Source organism: Dermacentor andersoni, chromosome 1 (genome assembly GCF_023375885.2).
Source record: "Dermacentor andersoni chromosome 1, qqDerAnde1_hic_scaffold, whole genome shotgun sequence".
NCBI classification, from domain to species: domain Eukaryota; kingdom Metazoa; phylum Arthropoda; class Arachnida; order Ixodida; family Ixodidae; genus Dermacentor; species Dermacentor andersoni.
Genome location: NC_092814.1, coordinates 198,179,541 through 198,194,340, shown reverse-complemented (window position 1 = coordinate 198,194,340; position 14,800 = coordinate 198,179,541). Strand labels below are relative to the sequence as shown.

Below are 14,800 nucleotides of genomic sequence, written 5' to 3'. Positions count from 1 at the left end.
GCGAGCCTCTCTGGAAGGCGGTGAAGAGCAGGCATCTCATACTCCAAACTGCTGCAGGGAAACCGTTTCATTCAAATGAGCTTCAACGTCAAAGCTGCTCCGTCGTACTTTGTGTGTGTACAGAACTTGTTTTCTCTAAGACTTAGCACCTTAAATTAAATTATGGGGTTTAACGTGCCAAAACCACTTTCTGATTATGAGGCACGCCGTAGTGGAGGACTCTGGAAATTTCGACCGCCTGGGGTTACTTAACGTGCACCTAAATCTAAGTACGCGGGTGTTTTCGCATTTCGCCCCCATCGAAATGCGGCCGCCGCGGCCGGGTCTTAGGACCTTCTGCATATACAAGCGTGAATAAGGCGGTTTCAAAAAGCCGCAGCAACTGTGGCCCGAAGATACCCTCAGTACACACACACAGAAAAAAAAAGAAATAAAAAGGGATTGAGAAATTATTTTTAAGTGAAACAAGTAAAAGACAATCCCAATAACAGCTTGCGAAAGAGCACATATTTATTGATCAAGAGAGCAAACTAACGATGTAACTATCCCTAACAATGTGAAATAAGTTTCTATAGAAATAATGGAATAAAAATAACCTTTTCACACGGGGTACGATAAGGAGATACAACGACTACGAATAAGTTGAGAAAACAGTTTGTGTGGCACGCGGAAGTGTAAAAGGCGAACTAAACTCGATGTTCCAAACTTTTGGGAAGACGACGAGGCGTTACCGGGGGTGCGCGTTCCGCGCGAGGCAACCGCGGGTGCTGGTGCGTGCATTGGCCCTCGCGTGCCAGTCGCCTCGGTGAATTCGAATCGGCTGGAGGCCTCGAAGGACATCGGTAGCCCTTGTGAGTATACCGAAACCTGCACGTCCTCGCGTGCCGGCCTCCGTAGGGGCGCTGGTCGGCTAGGCTCGATGTTAACTGCCTGACCCAGCCATTTAGCATGTCTTAGCTGTTGCACTGATGACTCGAAGCTCTCTGTAAGGCTCGCCGGATGCTTCGCTTGCACGCTGCTTCATTTTATTTCTATTAGGTGATTTGTCCAAGTGTGTAGGTTCACCCGGCAATACGTGGGTCGTATTTCGTTGCGATTCTTCACTTTTCTTTCGTTTTGTCGTTCGTCATAGCCTAGCACAAAGCCGCTCCCCCCCCGCTATCGCCATGATCGGCCACGCGGTTATTTTGGTTGCCATGCTACTCGGTATGAAATTCACCGTAAAATTTCACTATCCAGCACTTATCTGCCGATTCGTCGTCAGTTTGTTTTTTTAACGGTGAGGTTTCCTTCGCGTAGTGGTGCTGCCAATGTTTTCATCCCGGCAGGCTGGAGCAGCGACTGAAAGGCGCCGATGTCACGAAATTCATTTGAGGGTTTTAAGTTCCCAAAGCGACACATCGCTGAGACGTTTTAGTGGAGGACTGCGGAACGATTTTGTCTTCTTGCATGTGGTTCTCTAACATTCACTTATATGTAACTGAAGGGAATGCCGTCTCGCGTCCATAAATATGAAAAGCACGAGAAGTTATTCTAGTCTTCCTTCTTGGAGGGAGCTGACAATCGCTAAGACGTCGATTACATTGCATTTCAGTTCGCTTTCTATATATACCCAGTCGCCCTTTTTCTTCTTGCACGTTTTAGTTTGCAAGAGGATGAGTTACCCGACGGCCCCAGGCTACCAGGCGTACGCCGCTGCCGTAGGGCAGAGCTATCCCTTTGTCAATCAGGGCTACCAAGCCTCGGGCATGCAGCGGCAGATACCGCAGCAGGGCTACGCGGCCATCCAGAATGCCCTGCAGGCGGCTGCCCTTCAACAACAGCAGCAGCAGCAGCAACAGCGGTACGCAATGGGAAATCAGGGATACTCCCCGAATACGACGGCTGCTGCCTACCAGACGGCCTTGGCGCTTCAGCAGCAGCAACAGCAGCAGCAGCAGCAGCAGCAGGAACAACAGCAGCAGCAACAGAAGCAGCTTCAGCAGCAGCTGCAGCAACAGCTTCAACAACAAATTCAGCAACAGCTGCAGCAACAACTGCAGCAACAGCTGCAGCAACAGCTGCAGCAACAGCAACTGCAGCAGCAGTATGCTCGCCAGGCCCAGGCCTACCAGAACTACCCGGCGCAGGCCTACGCCGTGCCGCAGTCCACCCAGACGGCCTACCAGCAGTCGCCTGGCTACCCGGGTTCCAGAAGCTACACAGGTGGACAGATTGGGGCTTCAGGGTACCCGCTGAATGGAGCAACGAACTACTCGGCTGGCTGGACCAGCGCGGCTGCTACTGCTGGTTCGTATACGTAAAACGAAATTGCCGGGGTAGACCGCGGGAAGCGCTCGCGCGCGATGCTGCATATTTGAGTGCCATTATACCGGCGGTCACGCAAGTGGAATAAACTACACGTTTTCACTATTTGTTTTCATGAAAAAAAAAAGGTTTGTTCTCAGTGAAATCTAGTTCATTCATAATGGGCCGTTGGTCCATACGTGAAGGCGTGAAACATTTGAGAATTGTGGTGTACATTCGCTGACAATGTTCGTCGAGTGGTTCATTAATAGGCTTTGGTGTTCCTAACACCGGAGTAAAATGAAATTGACACCGATAATGACTCACGGGCTCGCCAGCTTAAATGGGTATATTGAAATTGGTGTATGGATGTGTACAGTTCGTAATTCAGTTAAAATTTGTCAGTTTAGCACGAAAAGGAGGAGGGGGTGTCTAGCGTTGGATAACTTTAGTATAGCGTAAGTGGCACCACGTTACGCGTAATAAATTGGAGGGACCAGACTGTGCATGCGCAGAACGCTAGCTTTGTGCGTTGCGTGCTTCCGCCATTTTTTGGAATTTATCCTGTGACGCTAACGCTTGCAAAGAGGGTTTAGCATGGGAAAGTTCTCGACTTTTCGTTGCTTTTGGTATAGCAAGAATTAGTAAAGACAAGGCACAGAAGACCAGGACTCAAGAACACAAACGACAGGACCGGCGCCTTGTTCTTCTTGAGTCCTGGTCTTCTGCGCCTTGCCTTTACTAATTCAAGCATAAACCAACTAGCCCAAGCAAGAGTTTTACTTTGTATAGCGAGACCGGCTGTATATTACAGCTGAACATGGTCTCCGAAATTTGGCGGCGCGTACGGCAAGTCATGGCATGCGTGCTGCCAGATCTCACATGCGTAGATTACGAATGTTTGCTTGCGCAATATATATGGCGCCACAACTTAAATTTTATGATCAACATCATCATTTTGGTGGCGTCGCAACTGTTTGTGTTAGCGCTCCGCTCGTTTGCACTATTATAAAACACTAGTCCGTACGCTGCAGCGTACGATAGCGTTAGCCTTGCGTCGCTCGCTAACGGTAACGAAAGCATTTTTACGACGTATACTAAATCTTTAGATTGATGGCAATATCAGTGTTTAGCGTAACAGTACAGCTCCTCAGACGGTGTTCTAACAATGCGCGGGGGCTACATGTCGGCGCGACGCAGCACGCGAGGCAAGTGTAGCAGAAACAGTGCCCTGGCGGCTAATATACCAGGCGTCTCAGGATATTAGCATTATATATGAGGAACGCTGCCATTGCAGGCATCGCACCTCGATAGTGCACGGGATGAGACAGGCGGAAAACCGCCGGCGTTTGTCAGCGCCCTATGAAAGGAGTAGCTATAGCTTGAACTTCACTGTCCGTTCCGCTCGGACCAGTGTATACGCACACAGCTGTTGAGCATTAACGTTATGTGGTACACGTGCACTCATCGCATGCCAGTAGCGTTGACGGAACGCTGCCTGACTTCGCAACTTAGCCGATTGAGCGGAGCGTGAGGACGCGTTCGCTCGGCCTCGCAGTTTTTGCTGCCTAACGCACAGCGCGTCACTCGCGTCCTTGAAGACCTTCTAACCTTGCACGCGCGCGCCATGCACGCACCGTCGAAACTGTGACAGCACGGCGGCAGCAGCGATGGCATATGAACGCTACTCCATTGTCCATGTAACTGCTATCACCAAAAAAAAAAGTCACAATTTAGTTTAGGCAAATTAGTTCGGTCTAACGCAGGACCGCATGCAAAAGCTTCGCGCACTGGCAGCAGGTCGACTGCTGACTATCGACGGCATCTATATACGTGCACGCCTGAAGTCAGTGGATAGCTCGGACGCTTGGGCTTTTGGCCGACTCATCGTAGGCAGCGAGGTGGGGTGATATGAGGAACATATTTGTGAACCGGAGACATCTGCACCAAACTAGCGCAAGCGGTCCGTGTCAGAAGTCGGGGTGACATTGGAGGAGTTATACCCGGCCTAACATTGTCTTGTTTGCATCCACCATCGTCTCTTGCAGATTAGTGTGAGCCACGTTTCTGGACCTTAGGTTGACCCAGCCGCCCTACCCATTATCCCATACATCAATTGAGAGGAAAATATTCCTCACCAAACTTAAGTCGACTTCTTAATGTTAGATTAACGTAGTTACCTTACAATTGGACTAAACTGTAAGCGCGTGCATGAGGCCACTGACAAAGAGATAGTCGGTCTTGGTTTTATTGCTTGTTCTGGTCTCCTAGCGGCGATTTCCAGTAGTCACCCGGGAGCTTGCGCATTGCTTAGAGGACATGCAACACTGTGGTGGTTTGTTCTGTCTGCGCAGACAAGCAGTCGAAAAGTCCATGGGCCGCTTACCAGCAGACGACGGGGGCGTGGCCATCTCGGTGTCCCTCACCGCAGAACGCCGAACCCGGTCGTCAAAATTACTACTACAGTAAGTGTCACGAAACTCCTTCTCAAATTTAAACAGCTGCAAATTTATGGCGAAGACACACACAGACAATAACTTTGAGAACGTTGCACCAAGTGCTCTTCGGTCACGCGTCCCTTCATTCGTGAATTTTTCCAAGTTCCACATAGCCTGTTGCGATGTCCAGTCTCTACAGAAAGAGCCCGTGCAAAATGTACGCCCTTACAGGAGGATCTGTGTAAGACATTTTCGTAGATTGACATAGTTATAGCTAAGAAACCACTGCAAATGCAGAAGTTGCATATGCTCGCCACGTTTTGACGCGCTCTTTGCGTAAGCACAGTCCTATTATGAAATAGTGCCGACTTTTACAGAATTCAGTCTGTCGTGCGATATTTTCACATTCTTGTGTACAATGCGTCCATTCCTTGGAGCCTACTTGGATACTGCGCAGTCAGCCTCAGTTTCCGCCATGCCTACACTATGGTATTGTTTCACGATAGCAATTTGGCGACTTCGTCGAGGTTAAATGAAAGGAAATACAAGCACAAGCGCTTTTAACCGCACGCCTTTTTCTTCGGTGCTTCGTTGCATTTTGGCATGTTGAGCTGGTTGTGAGTCACGGTGTTATGACGTTGCTATCGCGATGATGGTTCATTTCCTGTTTTTGATACACTGGCGCTCGGTAGTTTTGGCGGGAATTTCTCACACATGTTGTCAACAAATTATGTAGGCAAATCTGTGATAGAACATTAACGGTTTGGTGAAGTCATGAGTATATGGGAGTCTTCTTGCACTGCGGAAGTGAATGATTCCTCCTCTCTTAAGTACGACCTTCAGCGCTATGCATCTATGCATTGAAGCACAAAAGTAACTGGAACGCCCGCGTGTTTCATCGCACACTTTGGCAATGAGTATCTCGAAACTGCAGGTGTCATCCTGAAAATAATTCTAAGTGGATACGCCTTGCAAGCTCACCGGCTACAATTAGTAAATTGCAATATGTGCCGTAACTTTATTATGAAGTTAATTAGGAACTTTTTCATAATTCGTTAAAAACATGTGTTTCGATTTCTCATGCAAGTAATGTACGCCTTTTTGAGCAATCCAGCTCAAGGAATGAAATTATGCTATCTGCCACAGGCAATTATTGTAAAAAGTCTTTGTTGTCAAAAAGTCTTATAAAAAGATAACCTGGGACCACCTTCTCCCGTTGGTCCCGATTTCGAGTCCAGGACCAGTACGAATTTTTATTCAACTGCGAGGCTTTTCTTCCGAGGAACCCGTACGGGTTTCCTTTGTAGCAATTGCTACGATTGGGTGGATGTCAATTTTTCCCTTTATTAAATACTTCTGTCCACCTTGCGGGCTTTCGCAGAACTATTACATCAAGAAATTGGTTTTGTTAACACGTTCACTCTAACGCAGCTTCAACAAGGGCTGTTTATCATCCACGAGTACATCGCCTACGAGCACCTACAATAAGGTTGTCTGGTAACGCCTGAGTGTCAGCGATACAGAGCCCCGACAATGTGGGCTTCAGCCAGGGAATTAGCCTGGCAATAATCCCCCGAGAGCAAACGTGAATTCATCTTTGAATGAGGCACTTGGCATGCATCTTGCAGGCTACCCAAGCGGAAGCGGATACCCGTCAGGCTACGGCATTTCCAGCGTCTCCACTCCGGGCGGCTACCAGGTGCAGAGCTACGGGCACCAACAACCAGGCGTCTACCAAATGCAGTCCCGCTATCCACAAGGTCGCTAGCCGGCGGGGCCACCGGCCGCACGGACCCAAACCGCCGCAGGCGCCTGGACCGACGGAAATGACATGAGCTTGAAGGGTCGCCAAACGAAATTATTAAAGTAGTATTTCCGAGGCACGGAAGGGTGCATGTTTTCGTGATGGGCTGGTGTCTAACAACAACTACGTAGGCTGACGGTTGCCTACGTAGTTTACGCGTTGTTGTATAGAACACAGAACGAGGAATCAAATGCAGAAGTACTCCTTGGTTTCATTTTATTTTATTTCCTTATAGACCCCGTAGTAGGGCTATTACATAAGGGGTGGGGATTTGAGAGTGGGTTTGCAGCAAACATTGAGGCTCGAAGTAAAGTTTTGGCGTATTTGATTTCAGCGTCAAATTAGCATATCGGTGCAAAAAGAACGTGTTTGATGATCATTCTGTACTCCGAGATAGAGAAGTACGACGATTCACCAAAGTGCGGCGCCGCATTTCTGTATTACAGCGATAGCTTTCTTTCGCTATTCTCCCCATGTACTTCCCATGTTTCTGGCGATGCGCGTAACCTTCACATGTGCGTACTTGCACTTACTAATTGAATTAAAGAAATGATAAATTAATAGACATGTAAGTGGATAAAAAAACCTGCTGCAGGTGGCGAACGATCCAACGTTTTCGTATTACGCGTGCGACATTCTAACCAATTGGGCTACCGCGGCGCCGTTTCCCTATCCACTTTCTTGGCTACTTATGTTTTACTACTGGAACTACTAACCCTGGGAACACTCCCAGGGTTAGTTCTAGTAGAGCACTGCATGCGTAATGCGGAGATGTGGGACCATTCCCGACCTGTGGCAAGTTGTTTTTTCATTCACTTTCATTTCCATTAATTTTTCATTTCTTTAATTTAATTAGTTTACAAGTAACTTCCCGTATGTTGTCCTTGGTGTCATTGTTTGTTGGATTCTTATGATATGATTAATAAAAATCGGGCCCCTCGGTTAACCCCCTTTCTTCTCGGTTATTACGTATTGGACCTAATACTAACAAGTCGACCAGACAGTTTATCGTCAATTACCTATCTGAAGGAAATTAGCGACCATAAGGTTATTCACGCTTCCTTTCACTTTGCGCCAATTCCACGCCAGAAACTTCAAAAGACACCTGCCGTGGTTGCTCAGTGGCTATGGTGTTGGGCTGCTGAGCACGAGGTCGCGGGATCGAATCCCGGCCATGGCGGCCGCATTTTGATGGGGGCGAAATGCGAAAACACCCGTGTACTTAGGCTTTAGGTGCACGTTAAAGAATCCCAGGTGGTCGAAATTTCCGGAGTCCTCCACTACGGCGTGCCTCATAATCAGAAAGTGGCTTTGGCACGTAAAACCCCACGACTTAATTTTTTTTAACGTTTCGACCGCAACTTCAGAAGCCATGGTTCACCAATTCTTTGAAGAGACTTCATAATAATAATAATTAAAAAAAAAACGTTTGTACTGTGCAGCAAACGGCAGCGCAAACACATGCGCCTGGGATAAATACTACGCAGCGGAACGCGCATATTTATCAGCTATTCGGGAGGCAAAACAGTCTTTCTTTCACGAAGATCTACCAAAAATGCTGGTCACTAATCCAAGAAAGTTCTGGCAGGTGATCAATCCTCGGGAAATAAGCCGTATTGCGTTTGTCAACGAGAACGGTGAAACGGTCGATGATGTTGAATGTGCTAATCTTTTTAATACAGCTTTTGTGTCAGTCTTCTCCTATGAACTTAGCTTGTCATTTCCCTCTGCAGTTAACAGCTCAACTAGTGTCATGCCCACGGTAACCTTCTTTGCCTATGGTATTTTGTCTCTAATTGACAATCTTAAACTAACATCCTCAGCCGGAGTAGATAACAGAAACTCAAAGGTGTTAAAAAATACTAAAGACATCAGTGCTGCTTATTTGTGCTTGCTGTTCTCGCAGTCACTGTCAACTGGCATCATACCACATGACTGGAAGGGGGAGAGGGTTGTTCCCATCTACAAATCAGGTGACAGGAACTCTCCACTTAACTATCGCCCCATTTCACTAACAAGCATACCTTGCAAAATCACGGAACATGTCATTTATACAGAAATTATGAAATTTTTAGACGCAGAAAACTTTTTTCATTCTTCACAGCACGGATTTCGCAAGGGATTTTCCTGCGAGACGCAATTGGAACTTTTTCTTCATGATCTTCACACTAACCTAGATACTAACCAGCAGACAGACGCAGTATTCCTAGACTTCGCGAAAGCATTCTATAAGGTACCACATCAACGACTATTACTAAAACTATCTCTGGCGAACGTGCGCCCCGATATATTGCGATGGATTGAAGCTTTCCTCAGTAACCGCTCACAGTTTGTCCTTATTAACAACAGCCCATCTGTTTCCCTACCGGTAACTTCTGGGGTTCCACAAGGATCTGTCCTCGGGCCTCTCCTCTTCTTAATATATATTAACGACTTACCTCTGCATGTATCCTGCAATATTCTCATGTTTGCAGATGACTGCGTCGTTTACCAAACAATTACTAACATGTCTGACCAAACCTTCCTTCAGGAGGATATTAACCGCTTGCAACAATGGTGCGATTGCTGGTTAATGACACTTAACTCAAATAAATGTAAAGTAGTGGTATTCTCCCGCCGATGTAACCCACTAGCTTACCCATACACAATAAATAACGTAGACGTAGAAACTGCGCAGTCCTACAAATACCTTGGTGTTACCCTTACTAATGACTTGACTTGGAGCACACATATTACTAACGCCATCTCATTTTCTAATAAATATCTTGGTTTTTTAAAACGAAACTTAAAGCAAGCGCCCAAGCATGTGAAATTGCTAGCCTACAAAAGCATAATCAGACCTAAACACGAATGTGCATGTGCCGTATGGAACCCTCATCAAGCGTATCTTATCAACGCACTTGAATCGGTGCAAAAGCGTGCCATAATTAAGGTTCATCCATTCAACGTATTCATATGATTTCAGCGTGTCATCATTGAAAAAAAAAAAGAATCCGGATTGGTTACACTCCTGAACAGAAGATTGAACAGAAGATTGAACCTGAACAGAAGATTGCTTTCGCAATCCACTAGGCTTAGCCAAGCTAAGCCTCTGCCAATTTTTTAAACTCTGGCTCAAGTTAGCTGGGACACCCTGTATATATGTACTCTCTGATGGTTGGTTTTGAACCCAGTTGGCCCTAGCACAGAGGCCCGATGCTCTTATCACTAGGCCACTGACGCATGACTAAAAAAGGCGAAATAGAATATCTTTGCGAATTTCCCTCCCGCAAGTACGCGCTTTGAGACGCTTGGCGCATTCGGTGCGTTGCATAGCAACAATTTACTTCGAAAAAGTGAGCACATGCATCTTCTAGCTGACGGTGAAGTTACGGGATCCGGACGTCCCGTAATTTCGCTGCGCGTCTCTCATCACATACAGTGACACTTTCACATCACATGAGTTAACACTTTCAAAAATTTTTTAGAGCCTGCCTGTTGCAGATAGCACAATTCTAGTTCATGCGCTGGTCTACTCGAAGAGGCGGACACTACTTGCACAAAAAATTGAAACGCAAAATCGACTAATTTAGAAAAAATAGATAATTATGTTTTTAAATAATTCCATTGTGGCCCATATTGCAATTCGCAAATTCTAGCCGCGGAGTTCGCAAGGCGGATACACTCTGAACGAATTCTCAGGATGACACCAGTTTGGAGATCATCATCATCATCATCATCATCATCATCATCATCATCATCATCATCATCATCATCATCATCATCATCAACATCATCATCAACATCAACATCATCATCAACATCAACATCATCATCATCATCATCAGCCTGGTTACGCCCACTGCAGGGCAAAGGCCTCTCCCATACTTCTCCTACAACCCCGGTCATTTACTAATGGTGGCCATGTCGTCCCTGCAAACTTCTTAATCTCATCCGCCCACCTAACTTTCTGCCGCCCCCTGCTACGCTTTCCTTCCCTTGGAATCCAGTCCGTAACCCTTAATGACCATCGGTTATCTTCCCTCCTCATTACATGTCCTGCCCATGCCCATTTCCTTTTCTTGATTTCAACATTGAGACATTTACACAATGGACCACTGTCGGAGGACCTCTTGCTAGGCGCATGGCCACAGAGTTGGCAGACGACAGAGACAATGCGTGCACTTTCACGTTTCCTAGGTGACACGGGCCTGGACTCACGCCTGTGATACCAGTTGTGTAATGTGTCCTTCATCTCGTTCCTCCCATTATCATCCCCCATTGTGACCCTTTTTCTTCCCCTCTTCCCCTTCCCTTACGTAGAGTAGCAGGCCAGATGCTCCATTATCCGGCCGACCTCTCTACATTTTCCAATCATTAAAATACTACTTCTTCTTGATTTCAACTAAGATGTCATTAACATCTTAGTTAAAATCAGAGTTTGGAGATATTAATTCCCAAACTTTGCGGAGAAATGCATTCGAGTTCCAGTTACGTTTGTGCTTGAATGCATCAAACGACGTTTTGTTAAGAAAGTAATTGGAACGCCAAAGCATTTTTCCGCAAAGTTCGGGAATGAATACCTCCAAACTGGTGTCACCCTGAGAATTCGTTCCGAGTGGATCCGCCTTGCGAATTCCAGGGCTAGAATTTGTAAATTACAATATGGGCCATAAGGTGAGGGGGGTAAAACCTAATTAGTGAATTTTGTTAATTAGTCTATTATTCATTTCACTTTTTTGTACAACTAATGTCCGCCGCTTCCAGTAGACCGCCTCAAAAACAAGATGTGTGCTATCTGCCACAGGCATCCTTTGAGAATTTTCGAAAGTGTTCGCTGAAACTCCCTGTATAACGTGGCGCTGCGGCGCTTTTGTACATACGAGGTCAAACACGTCGTGTCTTGTGATTCAACACAGTTTTAATGTTGAATAAAAGTTCCCCTTTCTCTGCAACGTCCACCATGGTGGCTGAGGGACGCCTTCGTCACTGATTTATGTATATACCGGGTGTTTTTGTGATGACAGCCAGAAATTCTTTAAGTTAGGTCACTTAAGATTAAAATGTGTTTTTTTTTTACAAACTGGATTATCGGGAATGGCTGACGCCGGGAAACAAGCTGTGTGTCCTAATGTTCTCACTAATTTGTTAAACATAATGAATATAAATAATTATAACAGTTACGCGGCTATACCAACAATGTAAATTTTGTAGCTACTGACGAGGGGATTTAATATAAGTTTTCAAATCACAAAATGTTCACTGTAAAAATTAAATGGGAAAAAAGAACAAAGAAAAGGGGAAACTTTCTATTTGTGCTCGAGAAAATTTATTTCAATGGAAGAAAAATAGATTATATCATCTTAAAAAATGATTTTTTTTTCTGTTTATGGCGAAAGACACAATCTTTCTTGATTTTAACAGAAATTGGTCACCATACTGTAAAGTGGACAATGTGTCGTCAATACTGACCGTTAAATGAGACTTGTTCGTCTCTTTACAATCCTTAATTAGTGTTTGTGTGGAGCTTCAGCAGGCACGCAAGTATAGGCAGATAGGTCTCGCATGCTCCGAGCCAGTTGGTCTTAGTTTCTGAACAAGATACAGCAGCAATCAGGGCGAGTTCATGCCGCTCAGAGCATGGCTACGTTAACTCTTAGATTGGACATTTGGGATGTGCCGTTTAGGCGAGGTGTCCTGGCGTCAGGTGTCTGTCAGGTGGTAACATCTCTTATGTTTTCGCTTGCGTGCTTATCTGTACGTGTATAATCTGTTACAACCGCATTCCAAAATTTGACTCTCACATACTTGAGAGAAGCCTAACGGATTGAACTATCTTGCAATTTTTTCCTGTAAAATTGCAGAACAATAAACAGATTATTTTGATGACACAACAAAACATAAAAACGAGCTAACAGAAAATAGACGAGAAAAAGTAAGATATATTACAAGGAGTGCCATTCTTCTTGTTTCTTTTTCCACGAGAAACTTAGCATTGCACCATTTCTGGTCCCTGCAGCACGAGACAGTTTCTCAACCCAGGCGAGTTCGAGGAACGCAATCGCAAGCGCGCCTCGGCCGCTTATCGTCGTTAAAAGGCTCAGACGCCTGAGCCCCGCGCTGCCCTACTGGAATGAAAACGGATCGCCGAATGTTAACACTATAAATCAATGAAATCATGGACACTGAATAACTTAATGTCTGAGTAATGTACATATCGTACTTTCGCGATTCTAAGCACCCCCCGATTCTAAGCACCCCCCTCTATTTTCGCGAGAAAACTGAGAAAAAAGTTTGCATGCGAATCTAAGCAGCCCCCTATTTGTTAGGAAGAGCGTGTAGCCAAGGCCGCCAAGCGCGCTTGCTCACTCTGTCGCCGAGCCGTCTGAGTCCCGAGGTGGCACGGCGTCCGCAGCATAAGTACGCCGTCGAGCCGGACTGTGCGGCGACAGCTGCAGAAAGCATCAACCGCGGCAGAGTGGAGTTCGGACGCGTGGAAGCGGGTCCAAGTGGACGTTGTGGTCAAATCGTTTAAGTGTTCGATCCCAAATCACTTCGACGGAACGGAAGACCACCTGCTGTGGGATACCGAGAGCGCCGGTTCAAGCGGTGCGACGAACTCGAGTGGCAGTGATAGTAACTGAGCATCCGACACAAGCGATGGGTTCACTGTCTGCACCGATTTTTCTCTTGAATGTTTGCAAAATGAAATGTTATGTCTCGCACCCGTATCGTCGTGATGTCGCAGCGAAAAGAGGGAGGGGGGGTCATTCTAGATTTTTCGAATCTAAGCACCCCTCCTCACTTTGGGCATCGCGATCGTGAAAAAAAGGGGGTGCTTAGAATCGAGTAAATACGGTATGTACCGCAATGAACATAATCATCTCTAAACACTTATATGTTATGAAACATTTCATCTTCAACAACCACTGCGTCATTCCCGCTGCACGTACCATCAATTGTATAATGCAATTGTATAATGCTAATTGATGCTATCAATTGTATAACCTTATGCTTATCCTTCTTCCTTTTTGTCTCTTTGCAAAACATCATATGTAATTGAAATAAGCTCTTTGTGCGTTATGTTTTTGCCATACTTATTGCTGTTAACATAGGTCCATGAAACTCTACACTTACCAAGTACCCTTTTGTATTCTTATGTAAATGCCTGTACTACAATGTCTACAGACCCTTCTAACCCACTCCTGTAAAAATCCCTGATGGGATTGACAGTATCACAAAATAAATAAATAAAAAAAATTCGCACACGCGCTATAACAGCGGTCGCCGTTTCACCCCAAAAATGTAACACCATTCGTGAGAACCCTCCTAACTTAACAACAATGCTTCGCATCACGTCGCCCTCAATGGATCCCTTGTGCTTGCCGGAATTTTCCCCCACTATCTGCCACCACAGCAGGTCGAGTGCACACGCTTGTTAAAAACAATGCATGATGGTAGTCGGATGATTATTTCGTCACAGCCAGCTAGTATTGGAGATGTGCTTGTGGGGCTGAGCGTTCAAGCCAATAAGTGGCGAGGACGTAATTGCGAGCTCTCCCTATAATTACCCACGCATTTGCTTTTTACCACAGGGTAGGGGGCTGTACAGAATCACCTCTTAGCACACCCAATCCATACCACACACCTGAGCTTTGGGAGAGAGCCCTAGCCAGCTCCGGATGGATGGATGGATCTTATGAGCGTCACCTTTAGAACGGGGCGGTGGGTTGCGCCACTGAGCTCTTGCTATTATACTGCCTAATGTCCTACCTAGGTAAAAAAAAAAGAAAAAGAAAACCCACGATGAATTCCCATAACCAAATTTTCTGACCCCATATTGTGAACTTTGTTTTTGTACATCACCATTTTTTGTGTCGTTTCGCTACTTTTCTTCCGCCAATCTTCCAATCGCCGCTTACTAATCTCTATTGCGGACATGTTTACTTTCCCCCTGCTCTCGCTGAATCCAAGGGCTTCAAGGAGGCCAGTGGTGCCTAAATCGACCACTGGGCAGACATCTTCACATTCTAATAAAACATGCTCCATCGTTTCCCCAGATTTACCGCAGCAAGCACATGCTTCTTCTTATATCTCGCTTTATAGGTGCGTGTGCTAAGGCATCCCGATCTCGCCTCGAAAAGTAATGAGCTTCCCTTTGTGTTATCATAAATTGTTTCTTTCGTGATTTCGTTTTTTCATCGTTAGTTACTCATGGCACGTTTCTTTTCCATTGCCGCCACTCATGAGATTATTTCAGCCTGTCTGACTTTCCGCTTGACGTTCTATGTTG

General features: G+C 45.8%; 1 protein-coding gene across 1 annotated transcript; it reads left to right on the top strand.

Annotated features, from left to right (window-relative positions):
• Positions 1–686: 686 nt before the first annotated feature.
• Positions 687–6,607, top strand: LOC126547113 (uncharacterized). Its single transcript, XM_055062621.2, has 4 exons — positions 687–851; positions 1,645–2,289; positions 4,641–4,751; positions 6,353–6,607. The coding sequence occupies exons 2-4, from the start codon at positions 1,656–1,658 to the stop codon at positions 6,490–6,492; spliced, it is 885 nt and encodes a 294-aa protein (XP_054918596.2). The 5' UTR covers positions 687–851; positions 1,645–1,655; the 3' UTR covers positions 6,493–6,607.
• Positions 6,608–14,800: the final 8,193 nt, after the last annotated feature.